The sequence below is a fragment of the Enoplosus armatus genome, chromosome 7 (genome assembly GCF_043641665.1).
Source record: "Enoplosus armatus isolate fEnoArm2 chromosome 7, fEnoArm2.hap1, whole genome shotgun sequence".
In the NCBI taxonomy this organism is placed as follows: Eukaryota; Metazoa; Chordata; class Actinopteri; order Centrarchiformes; family Enoplosidae; genus Enoplosus; species Enoplosus armatus.
The window spans coordinates 4,072,505-4,085,876 of NC_092186.1; the positions used below are offsets into that span (position 1 = coordinate 4,072,505).

General features: G+C 39.5%; 1 protein-coding gene across 1 annotated transcript in view; it reads left to right on the forward strand.

The window, feature by feature from the left end:
- LOC139288060 (inactive N-acetylated-alpha-linked acidic dipeptidase-like protein 2) overlaps positions 1-13,372 on the forward strand; it is a 395,466-nt gene that overhangs the window by 29,742 nt on the left and 352,352 nt on the right. Inside the window, 1 exon segment of the mRNA XM_070909308.1 lies at positions 7,882-7,916. Within this exon segment, the coding sequence (XP_070765409.1) occupies positions 7,882-7,916 (35 nt within the window).

The window sequence follows — 13,372 nt, forward strand, 5'->3', positions numbered from 1 at the left end:
GTGTCACATGTCATCTAGTTGTCACTTCAATGTTAGATCCATTTTTTCATTTAGAAAGATGACAAGTGTGGGCTGTTCATAATGAAGCTTTGGAGGAAGTGTGACAGCACTGTCAACAGCACCGTAATGTGGACGCATATCCAATTTGATACAATTTTTTTTGTCTTCTTACGCTGCTCTGTGTCATGTTCAATGCATCTTATTGTTGGATCATGGAATAATATTAATCTATACAGCGGCATTGAGGAAATACAACAAGATGCTTCGCAAGTAAGCATGAATTGGAAATGAATTTTGAAAAAAATAAGGACAGATACAGATTAGCATTAGCTGGGAGATGGAAACCAGTGGTAAATAAAGGCAACAACTGCCGTAACACTCTGTAGCCTTCATTTAGAGAATGATGCGGCTCCCAGCGATCTGACACTAAGGCACCACTGCATTTGTCTGGATTCAGTGCCAAATTCTTATGGAGGTATTTTTCAATTAAAGCTAGTAGGCTAGACTTCCACTGACATGCACCTTGTTAGTCTAAAGCACAACTTGTTTATTATCACAGAGGGAGTGAGTTGATGAATTCAAATTTGTGTCCTACACAGCATTGAGCTCATTTTCTCTACGCCAACATTGCAAAAGGAAGGCATTTAGATTGGAGGAATGTGCATTTTAACAGAAAGTCCTTTAAAGTAACCATAGAGTGTGTGAAATAACTGATGGCATTGGTCTTTGAAGAAAATGTTAATTTTTTTTGAAAATAGGTGCATTTCGGAAGGAATGGAGGTCAGTCTTGATATCAGTTGGAGGCTAAGCTAGCAAACACAGATTGCTCAAATAGTCGAGTCGTCAAATTCACTTGAATAATGCAAGGTGAACATTTGCTTCACATTTAGTCCAAAGGCACCTTAAGTGTTGTGTATACAGGGTATTGCTAATAGGTTGTAGGTTTACCACCAGGAAGTTGTATTCAAATTGCTAGTAAAGAAGTAAATACCAGTGGCAAACATGGGCATCTTAAATGGTTTTTCTTCAACATAATGGACAACTGCAACAAACCATGTTGTGATCGTGCAAAGTAACAACTTGCAATGGCCTTTTCATTGGTCCAGTTCTGTTCTCCTCGAATATATTTCAGTGACTAACAAAAGACGACGTTTAAAGATTAGGTTACTGTCAATTTTAATACACTCACATCCAATATGTATGTTGAAAGAGTGATTGGTCACTGTAATCATTCCTCCTCTCCACACCGTCCGTAAAATGATCCCTTCCTTCCATTGCATTCAAAGTCACTCCATGCAAACTCATTCCATGCAAAAAGGCTTCAGCCATAGCTAACATGAGGCTTCACCAGTTACATATTTCTCTTTTCATGTTTCCTTGCCTTCCATGTAGAGTTGTTGCCAGGACACAATCTAGTAACGACTCACATTACCAGGACAATACCCACTTGATTTTGCTAACTGCTGAAGTCTTAAGTCCGCTTCAGCTGATCCTTAGAATGCTTGTTTGCATGGAATCAGGACTGTGGGTTTTGTACCACATCCAGAGGTGTAGGACTGGGGGGATAAAAGGGACTGAGTATGCAGCACCCTCATGAGGAGGGCCACAAAGATACTAGAATTAATATCCATGGATGTGGGGAGGGGCCCATAGAGAATGCCTGTGGAGATGATCCAGAATTGTGTGCTACGCCGCTGACTTCATTTGAGTTGGGTAGGAAGGGGAACGAATGAGCATTTGTTAATGGACAGTTCAGCCTCTGAATGATGAGGCTTGCTGGATGTTTGAATCGTTATGTTCACAGCCGCATCACTGAATTTAAGTAGAAGTGAATGAAAAACAACTGAATGACCTTTGGCTTTGGATACAGGGACATTTTAAGATAAAGGATGTTGTTTGGAATCCTTTGATAGCCTTTGAAAGTTATTTAATTTCTGTAACTCCGGTATAATAGATTGCTGGCGAAAAGAGAAGTGCCTTAATTAAAATTTAGCTACCATGTATTGAAAATAATTCTGAAATGACAGAGAAGGGATTTGGTCGTTCAACTGCATCATGCCCGGGGGCTTACCAGCTGTAATGGCTTAGTTGTGATTTTGATCACACCCAGAGATTGGAGACATAAGAGAAAGTCAAGGACTGCTGTACATTCATATGTGTTTAATCTCATGTGAGTCAACTGTTGCACTGTGCCGTGTTAATTTTTGAAGACCATGTCAGCCATATGATATCATTGTGTTAATTGGACATGCAAGGGCTCAGTAATATCCCGCCAGAGTGCTGTGAGGCTGCACACTGAGCCATGTTTCACAGTGCTGAGATCATGATGACAGGCGACTGACGCCTCCGACCAAGACCTGTCTGACAGCCAGTGTAAATTATCATCATTCTGCTATAACTGTAAGGTGATTTTATGCATGTTTGTGTGCCTGCATTTGTATATATGTGTAAAAGCATGATTGGGGGAGTTGGGTGGGTGGTCAAGGAGGCTGACCAGGGTCACTGCTGTAGGTCAAGTCCTGATTGGATGAATTGTTAAATAATTGGATTTCAATAACATCACATTACAGTTGAAGTCACCGCGCTAGTAAGTGTGCTTTAAAGTTGCTTTAACTTATATTTTACTTTAACAGTGGATTAAGTGACTATGTTTATGTGAAAAAGATCACTCACACCTACAGAACATTATCTGCCCAGCACCAAGCAGCAGACAGACAAAGCTAGCCACTAGCTAGTGAAAACAGTCGAACATAGCAGGAGTTGGTGGAGTCCAAAAAACAGAGCTGAAAGGAGACTTAATATTGGACTCGCTTTCGTCAGGTTGCCAGAAACACGATAATATTGCACCATGTCTGCTGGACATGCAAATAGGCAACTGTTTGCAAACATGTTCACCTTAACAACTTTGCAAGATAATCACTGTTGTGTTTTACTCATTCTGCTGCCCCAAGTGGTCAAAAACATAAATTAATGCAAGGTGTAATACAAACTTGAAAGCTAATCAATATCTTCCCTAGTAACAATGAAAGTGGACGCCCACATTGAAGAACTGACAGATAATTATCACCCCAAATCTGAAGCTCTCCAGAGCTCCATTTAGCTTCTTTTTCTCCATGTTTTGGCTTTATGTCACATTTACTATATGGGTCAGTCTTGTTTCCAGCAGCAGGCAGCATTTTCTGGCAAACAAGCTCAGCTTTTTATCTTTTATGTGGAAGTATAAACATAGTTGAGAGGCAGGAAACGTGGGCAAACAAAGAGAGACGACATACAACACAGGCTCAGATTCAGTGTTAGGACATTGCGGTTATGCAGTATGTGTCACAGACCACACAGTTTTAAACAATGACAATAGGACTCTGGTGTGACCATATTTTAGCAGGACATCTGGTCTTCCTTGTCTTGCTTGATAAGACAGTTTGGGGAAAGTTTCTCATCTGGAGTTTTTGTGAGCACATTAGCTGGACCCAACAACAAAATCGGTCAGGGGTACATTTCACCTCTCATACTGACGGTGACAAAGGAACCACGGGAAGACTGATGAGCCAGTAATGCACTCGCAACTAATCACCTTTTAGCAGGATGGCAGTGAGTCAGCCTGAGTCATATCTATAATGTAATGACTCATACAGTATATAGTGAGTTCATTAACAACTCAGTGCTTTACCTCACTGGATCGTCATCAGGACTCCAGAAGGTCTTGTTCTGACCTAGCGGGTTTGAACTGGTGTCAAAGCTGATAAATTCATGATTGGGTGTTGGGTGTTGATGTATTTTTTGTCATTCATGCTACCAAAGTGTGCTTTCATTACAATTGTCCTGGATGGTTTCAGGTAGACGTCATTTCTGCCCATCGGACCTACCAACTATCCATCTCACTGTTTCACGTTTTGTGAAATGACCGTAATTTCTTTAAATTCAAATACCTGCTCCATGTACTAAAGTTAGACATTCCCTGCCAGGAGATTAGGTGGAGCGGACTCAGCTGGAAACAGGCAGTAGTCTGAAATTAAGATTGGGCTGTGAACAGTAAGGTGTGGAGGTTACAGGAGGGGGGTGGAATCAAGCCTGACAACCCAGATTTAGTTCTCGTTTCATTCAAAGAACTTTTCTTATTGAGTGAGGTTTTCAATTTCAGTGAAGGGTCTTCTATTTTTAACAATTGCAATCGCTTGAGTCTTGCCTTATTTCACCAGAAATGAAAATTTGCCACTTCAAACAGGGCGTTTAAGCTGTCAGCTCCTTATTCATCCTGCCACTTGCCACTGTTGACTCATTGTATTGTGCATGCTTTGTCTTTTACACTCTAAATTTATACGTGGATCAATATTTAATTGTGACGAGAATGTAACGCTCTTTTTGAAGCTTTGCTTTTGGTCCAATGCTTAAGATGTCTCGCTTTCAGCCAGTTGAAGAAGGGGTTATTTTCAGAATATTGTGTATCTGAATACATGCCGTTTCTTGGAACAACACTATGTTATAACATCTCTGTACAAATCTAGTTTCTTTGCTGTTGTTCTCTTGTTCTCATTGAGAAAGGTCATGTCAAAGAAGACGAATTGTGCCGCTGCTGCTGACGTTCTGCTGCCATTGCCGTGCTGGAAAAAGAAACAAACAACAAAAGGAACAGAAGTTGGAACAGTTGGCTACATTTGGCTTCAGTGGCTTGTCATCATGTCCTGACCCCACTCACTTAAACATATATTCATCGGCAGTGAAGCCAGAGGGGCTTTCTCCTTCTTTTACTGTGTGGTATTGGCTCAGCCCAGTGCCCCCAGGAATTCAGTTCATTTTGGATTCGATTTACATCCCAACCTAATGTTCAGTGTCAATGCGGGAAGTAGTGTGCCCTTTACGTAGCGAGGCGGAAAGTAAGGGTTTTGAGAGTTGGGCTGGTGGTGGATGCGTGCGTACAGAGTCTGATTTTCATGCAGGAGATCGGCAACTAAGTTATGATTTAAAGTACATTTTTATGATTGAGGCAACTCAAAGCACTCAAAATGTGGCTATGGTTAAATATTGTAGTGGGTCAAGGATAATTTAAGAATAATATTTCGGCAGGTTCACAGAAGAGCTCAATATCTTTAGAAAAATCGTCATCAACATCTCATACTGCCTGCTCAACTTGCTCTGCTACTTTAACGTACCATAATTATGCTTTCCATTGTGGCTCAATGGGGCACTAGTGCACTACTGTCCTTCATTCACCCTCCATTGGAAAGAATTTCTTCTGGCAGAGTGTGAAGTTGTGCAAGTCTTCATCTGTCGTGTAATAGCTTGTATAACGATGTTACGCTTCCTGAATTGGGGGAAAATGTTGCCAGTGAACGTAATCCATGTAGCAATATTTCCTCCTAAATGTATTTGTCAAAGCAAATAAGTGTTATTTTACACAGAAGATAAGGTTGTAATTTTGAACATCTGTGGATATGGACAACTGTGGATATTATCGCAACTATTTTGTCACTATATTTACACAGGTTTCAACATTGCTGCAGGCTGTATCAACATCTATTCCATGTCAAATCATTTGCTAAGCTGTTGTTTAGTCTCTCATATGTGCATTTTTGCCATCTAATCCATATCTGAGTTACTCCAAAAGCTGCAGGCACACAAAGGCTCGTGAGCTGCACTGGGGAAGATTGTCGACATTTGAGAGAGCTGGTTGTAATATTTTGTCATTTCACATTAAATGCTGTGCTCGGGGATCATGGTTGCAGTCAAGTCAAATTAATGGCAGGCAGCTCAAGAGGCAATATGATCTCTCCACATCATACGACTGATATTTTCTGTTCAGATTCCACACAATGGATGCTGTTATTCCGGGACAGCTTTTGAATATTGAATTTCAAAGCGCCACCGTCTCCCACTGAGGCTGAGCTGTTAGAATTAAATCAACGGTGTTTCAGTGTTCACATTCCTTTCTGTGCCCTCTGATAACGCTCCTAATTTAGCACCAGTTAAAGTGTTTTTATCTTTAGTGACCAATCAAGCGTCGTCTGTTTTAATTTTCAGCCCCATTGTGATGTTGTAAGATCCATTTCACAGAGCTTAACTCAGACATTTTGGGATGGAGGCAGAAAGAGAGAGGATGATACGGAGAAGCACATAAATACCTTCTGTTTTAGAAGGAGCAACCCAGCTCCTGAGCATCATCAACTTCCTATCGTAAATGGTTGTGTGTGTGTGGTCTGCACTATAGTATGTCATTGTTTGTGCCCAGAATGTATTGTTATGCATGTATTGTTGTGTAAAATGAAATGGATATGAAGGAAGATGTTATTGTACTATATTGAAGCTGCCCATTATTGAGCAATATTGGCTATTGCACACTGCACACAACTGTACTATACTATACTCTAGCCTCACTTAATAATCCCATGCAACAACTTTGCTTTACTAGAACTATAAGTAACCATTCTGCGTCATGCATTCCTGTGATGGCAAGTAAACGTTGCTTAATTTCAAAGCCCAGAAGTTTAAGAACTACTGATTTAGAGCATGGAAATCCTGCCTGGACAGACAAAGAAAAAAACAGTTACAGTGCCTACTCGATGTTCTGTTTAATTGACAGGAGGCATGCCATGCAAAAACACCTACTTTGTATTGGGGTAGAGCTACTTGACCTTTGTGCAAGTTTAATTTATAACAGAATTACTGGACTTTCTTTGGAAAAACGTTATGTTGCAATACGCTATAAAAACGGACCAGGATCAATAGATAGTAATAAAGTGACATGTACATGTAATTTACTAACTCCAAAGAAAGTGGATTTAGTGTTAAATTACCCTTTTAACAAGCCAGACAGAAACATAGAGAGGAAAAGTAGGCCTATTGAGCCCCCCCCCCCCCAACACATTTTGTAAGTGAGGTCACCTTGGGATCCCGACACTGCCACAGAACAGGTGGCGTTGTCATTAGATATCTGGTTGGTTTTCAATTCCAGTGTCAGTTTTTTCATGTGAATTATGTGTCGGATGTATAAAAATCCAGACAGTCCATCCAGTCCACAAAAAGGAAGGAAAAGAGGTCGCGCTACCTATCATAGCTGAGCTTTTTTTAAAGATATTTCACTGCAGCATTTGTTATGCAACGCACAGTTGTGTGTGTTGGAGTTGTAGATGGGATGTCAAATCTAGGACCATTTGAGACTGTAAGCTGGAGCAAACCGGCAAAATTCACAAGGCTCCTTCCTCACTCCAAACCTCTAACATTAATCGTGACCGTAAAACAGAGCCCAGGTCTGCCATGCTTCAAACCAAAAAAGGGATGAGAGGAGCAAAAGACGTCATGTTCATATAGAGTGTGTGGTTGATTATTGTTGTTGGCAAAGAAAGTCAAGCTTAAAGATTACTTTAAAAGTAAATGACATTATTGGTCGTCACTGGACTGAAGTGAAAAAGCAAAGTAGTAAGAGAGAATTTAGCTCACGTTCTGTGAATCTTTACTCTTGCTGCAAACTAAAGATATGTAGTTTAGGCAAGCCATGCTTTTCCCATCAGCTATAGCCTGTCCTTGGTGCCCATTCACTTTTTGTTTTTTGTTAAAAACAACTTAACCAATCAGAGCTTTATAGGCAGGATTAATTGTATTTGGAATATTATGTGAGGGACAGAAAAAGTGTGTGCGTGGCTGAGATGGAAACATTTGTTGTTGTAAGTTGACTTATAGAAATAACAACTCTCAGATCTCCATATTATATCAACATGACAAACTTCATAACTGCTTCTGGCTAACATGAACACAAGTTAAATACAGTTACCTCTTTACCATTAGACATTGACGGACGCTGTATCTCATTTGCACTCCTAACTGTGATCAGTTAGCTCCCCATTTAGATGCTCGACACTTTCATATTTTGATTTTTGTCGTTTTTTGCAGGCAAAGAAGCTTTGTTACCAGTAACCCAACAGGAGGTAAGTCACTCTGTTTTAATGCATCTTGCATGAAAGTAGAGGTGGATTTTCATAAGAAAATCTCGCCCAGTGTTGCTTTAAAAGTGCCCATCAACATGTCTGCCTGCTGTAGTCGCAGCTCTTTCTTGCTGTCCGACACTGGAACAGATGCCCTATTGTAACTTTCCTCCTATTGTCGGCCTCTTTCCTTTTTCTCCCTCTGTCTTTCTTTCCCACCCTCCCTCTCCTTCTCTTCGTCCTGTTCCTCTCCTTCTCTCTTGTAAGCCTTTAATGGTGATTAGCTGTGCTGTGCTGAATGTGTCCCTGTGTCTCTTCTCTCTCACTGGGAGCACAAGTGCTGTCACTGAACTCTGTCCTGCACTGTTAACTGAGCTATTGATTCACCTCAGATGAATGGTTGGGATACAGTATGGGAATGTGGTTTAGGGATACAATGTGTGTGTGTGTGTGTGTGTGTGTGTGTGTGTGCAGTACGAATGCCTGAGTGGACTCCTGTTACAGATGACAGAGCTGTATGTGGGGCTCTGGCTCCAACACACTGGATGTTTTTTAATGTGGAGATACGTTTGATAATGCATTCACACACACACACACACACACACACACACACACAGTGCATTCACCCTCTTAAATCCCCATCAAGGAGCCAGAACAAAGGTTTCCAGCACAATAGGGGCTGGAGCTCCTTGAGCCCTCTTTAATACACCAGGACTTTACCACTGGTTCAGTGCTTTGACTGCATTGTGCAGCTATGCACAGTGGGCCAAGGGTACAGTTGTTTTTGCATCTGACATTACCTTGTCGTTGTCGTCCATTACTTTCCTCTTGCAGGCACTTTTTTTTACAAACGCTTTACAAAAAGCAACAAAGCACAAACAAGTATCTGCTACAAAGTGAGCTGAAAGCGGTTTGTTAGTGTAGCTAACATGTTTAGAGAAGGCAAAAGAAGACATTTCATACCAACAAGAGAATATGTGTTGTGCTGTACCTGCAAGGGTAGAATGTTGCCAAGTACATTTACTCTAGTGTGAGGTACTTGTATTTGACTGGAGTCTTCGCTTTTTATTTTATGATACACTTTTAGACCGATGCATTTAGAGGAAAAATATTTTACTTTTTATTTGACAGGTATAGTTACTAATTATTTAGCAGATTAAGATTTGAGATACAAAACTTTGGAGGATAATTTTACACAGAATTAAAATTGAAAATGTAAAATTCTAAGAGGAAATGGAGAAAACAACTTAATACTTCATTTTCACTTTCAAACTTTCCATTAAATGTTTTCACTTTTCTTTTTCAGTTACACGTTTCAATGTAAGCTTTTGCATGAAAGTTTTTCAATTTTTCATTTCAGGATTCGAAATTTCTCATTTTGAAATTGCTGTTTAACAGTTTTTCAACAATTTTTCATTCAATATTAAATTTCCCTTTTCGTTTTCTTTGTTTTTAAACATTTAATTATGGTCTGATAAACCTGACTACTAAAATATAATAATTATTTATTAGCCATTTTTCATTTTAATTTCACTTGGGTAAAACTGTGATGAGCTTATAAAATATGAAATATAAAATACTTAGAATGGGCTCCACTTTCACCACCTACAACCATTCTGCTGCTAAACAAGTAATTTAACTTTTGAAAATCAGTAAAGTCTCTAAAACACTACTTTCAGCCTGGTATTAAGTTACTTTTTCAGTAAAAAAAAATCAGAAGAGTTCTTCCACCGCTCTGTATCTGTTTATTTTCAAAGAAGACAGTTAATAAAACTCAGAATAGATTTGAATCAGATGCACCAGCTGCACTTGACATTACTGATGACCAAGCTTGATGTAGTGTTTAAGATTTCTTTCATGTGTTTACTTTTTAATAAGGAACCCTTTCATAAAATGTTTATAAGTTGTAACTAATGGTTTATTAGTTGCTAATAAATAATTTACTAATGCTTTATAGATCGGTAAAATGCTTTTTGGGTAGCGACATTGGAGAAGATTCTGTCTAGCTTGCTTTAGAAATCTATTTAACAACTTTCAGAATCAGAATCAGAAATACTTTATTGATCCCCGGGGGGACATTGTACAGTACCGGTGCTCCCATTCAAGAGTAGAAAGTAGCATCAATTTAGAAATAAAAGTATGTACAAAATAGAAAAATAAGAAATAGAAAATAAAAATATACACATTTATATATATATATATATATATATATATATATATATTGCACTAACTTTATAACATTTACAATTACAGACGTGATGTAAGAACCCTCTAATAATGACTTGCCAACATTTGTATTTGCAAATGACACTCTAGATGTTCCTAATGGCCTAACAGACAAAGCGCTTTACAATTTGCCACTCATTCACCCATTTTAACACACACCGACGATGACAGATCTGCCACTTCAAAATGTGGACAGGAAGCGCCGGGGATCGAACCACCAACCCAGAGATTGGTGGATGACCATGCAACGAGAAATAAACATAAATGTAAAGGGAAATGACATAAAAAAGGGAAAAAATAACTTGGAGTAGAGCTACAGAAGCTGAAGGAGGGATGATGTGCTGTGCTCAGGCTGCCAAGCAGGCTGTGGACTGCCAGCACTGGAGGAGTCTGGCCTCTCATTTATACGCCACTAGGCATGAGTACAGGGATATACTCACACTTTGAATTAAACTGGGGGGCACATTCAACAGATCTACCTCAATCTTCAACCTGCAGTGTCTCAAGATGTCAACATATCAAATGAAATGTCAGTGTTGAGTCCAAAAATCATCACAAATTAAAAACAAGACATGGGATGCTATGCCCATGAAAAGCGAAGCTGAAAGGGAGTGATGATGATGAGTTGTGGTCACGCTGCCAAGTCAGCCACAGATCGCCAACAGTGGAGGAGGCTTGTCTGTCCTTACACGCCATTAGGCATGAAGATGATAATTTTCTAAGTATAAGACTACATAGCGGGCCAAAAGTGGAGGAGGCTGCCTTTTCTCTGCCTCATCCATCCATAGGCATGAAGGACAAGTCACCAAATTGGTCTGTAAGCTCCGGTTTCACTGTCATTTAAAATAGTTTAACACCATACCCCAGTCAGAAGTTATTGGACACCCTGTCTTTTGGAGTTTTTTGTTAAATCTTGAGCAATGTAGTTGTAATGCCATTTTAAATATCCTGACATGACCAAATAGTGACTGTAGCTGTCAGTAAATAGAACACTATTTGTGACTTTCCATTGTATTTGAAATGACTTAGATCTATTTAACTGTGAATCTCCACTGTGAGCAGCTTTCCGTCAACAAATCTGTGTTGTGACAAAGCCTAACATACCTAAGCATACGGACTCATTAGATCAAACCAGCTGATGAAACGTATTACATTCCTGGTACAAGCATTTCAAAGCTGTTGACGATGATGGAGGTGATGAAGGTTGATTTGAAAATTCCGTAATGCGCTACCACATACCGGCACTCTCGTAATGTCAACAAAAATGTGTACCTGATGTTCACTGTGAGCGATTACCTGACTGAAGCAAGTCTCGAGTTTCTGTAAGTTGATTTTTCCTAATCTATTTAAACGAATGTGAACCTCGAAACCAAGAAACCATAAATTGGTACCACTTTCTAAAACGGTGCCCATTGTAAATGGTGTATGAACCGCATTATTAATGGTTCATTTATCATAAATGTTGCTTATCCATTAATAAATAGTCATGATCTATTAAGGTAGAAAAGCATTATAAGTACAGGGTTTATTGTTATCCTTTCGTATGACAAAAACGTGAGTTTAAACAGCCTAAATTCATTGATTTCTTGATTATGCAAAAAGGCAAAAAAGATCTACATAATTTTACTCCCTAGCTCGTGTCTGTGCTGCTACTCTATATTCCAGTCAGCAGGAAATGGTACTTTGCCATCAGTACCTTCTTGCTTGTTAGGGCCGTAGGAATCTCTGCAAGGTGATCATTGAAAAATATGGCCAGAGCCCTCGTTAAAAGGAATACATTGACATTCACACCTTTAAGAGTGCAATATCTCATCACCGGGCCCATGACATCATGTGGCAAATTGGCTTCGATGTTACAGCACAAAAAAATAAAATGTCATGTTGACATTGTTGCATTTGTCATTGAAATCTTCAGGCACCGCCTAACCGCATGCTTGCTCATTATCTTACAGTTTCAGCACCAATCGGTTGAAATGAGGAATGCTGACTGGAATTTCCAGGAAGCTGAAGGACAAATAATGAAACTTTTCACCCAATAATGTGACAAGTACTTGGCAAAGGGAGATGACGGGCTAAAATTCAAAATGTCAAAATGTCCCTTAAAATATATTTTAGTCAGTATGATAAGGAGGCTGCTGGATGATGAGAAATCCTAATCATGCACAGCGTTCAGACTTCCAAGCCTTCACCCTGGACTCCCATTTCTTTCTCTCTGTACATATTCAATGGCTTCTGCTGCACCAAAGCTCAAAACCAAGCTTAACAGTTAGGCAAAGTATTACCATCCTTTCATGTAAAATCTCATTAAATTAGTTATGCAGCTTCTGTGTTTCTTACAATCCATTTGCCAGACGTTTTTAATGCATTACCGTCACCTCTCTTCAACCCTCTAAACTTTTTTTTCTGCCAAAACATTGTGGGAGCCGGGCATCGAGTGGCTGTCCTTCGCTGGGAGGTTATTGATGAGTTCCTAATGAAAGGCCTATTAAAGGCGAGCATATTGATCTGCTGAGGGCCTGATGACAGTATCATTGCAACAGGGACACAATTGAAAAAGACATGCACTGCCAAGAGGCTGAAGAGTGAGCATGGAATAATCATCTTATATACTGCTCCCTTGGTCTCACTGTTTTGTTTTTTTTTAGTTCATATTTCTGATACATTTCTCTCCGTCTTTCTTCTTAATCTCATATTCGAATGCAGATGGCTGTTTACAATGATTTATGCTAACTTGATTACTGTCTGTCCCATAATTTGTCATGGCCGTTGGTGCTGTGGAGGACCTCCTGCTTCTGAACAGATAAAATGACTGCGTATGCATGAACTAATCAGCAATGAGGGAGGTATCTTTGTCCTAGCTGAGTGAAATCACTACGAGGAATTCAAACATGAGCTGATCTCATCGTGATTTATTCCAATTCAATTAGGTTAGTGTTCCAGAGTCTAAGATGAGTAATTTGATCCATCAGTAATCTGGTGTCCAGTCTTTTCTTACAATATCTCTAGAGTTGAATTTATTATTTCATTCATAGGCTTTAACTTGAAGTACTTCTCATTTTTACAATTTAAACTATTCCTCAGGAGGATACGTGGCCCTTCCAGGCTGCTGAGGGGCAGAGTGTTCACTGAGTTTGTTGAGCTACAAAAAACTGTAAACCCTACTTCCTTGCATTTAACGAAAACATACAAACTGAAAAAGTACATAAAAGAACGTTTTGTCTTAGCCTTGGAAA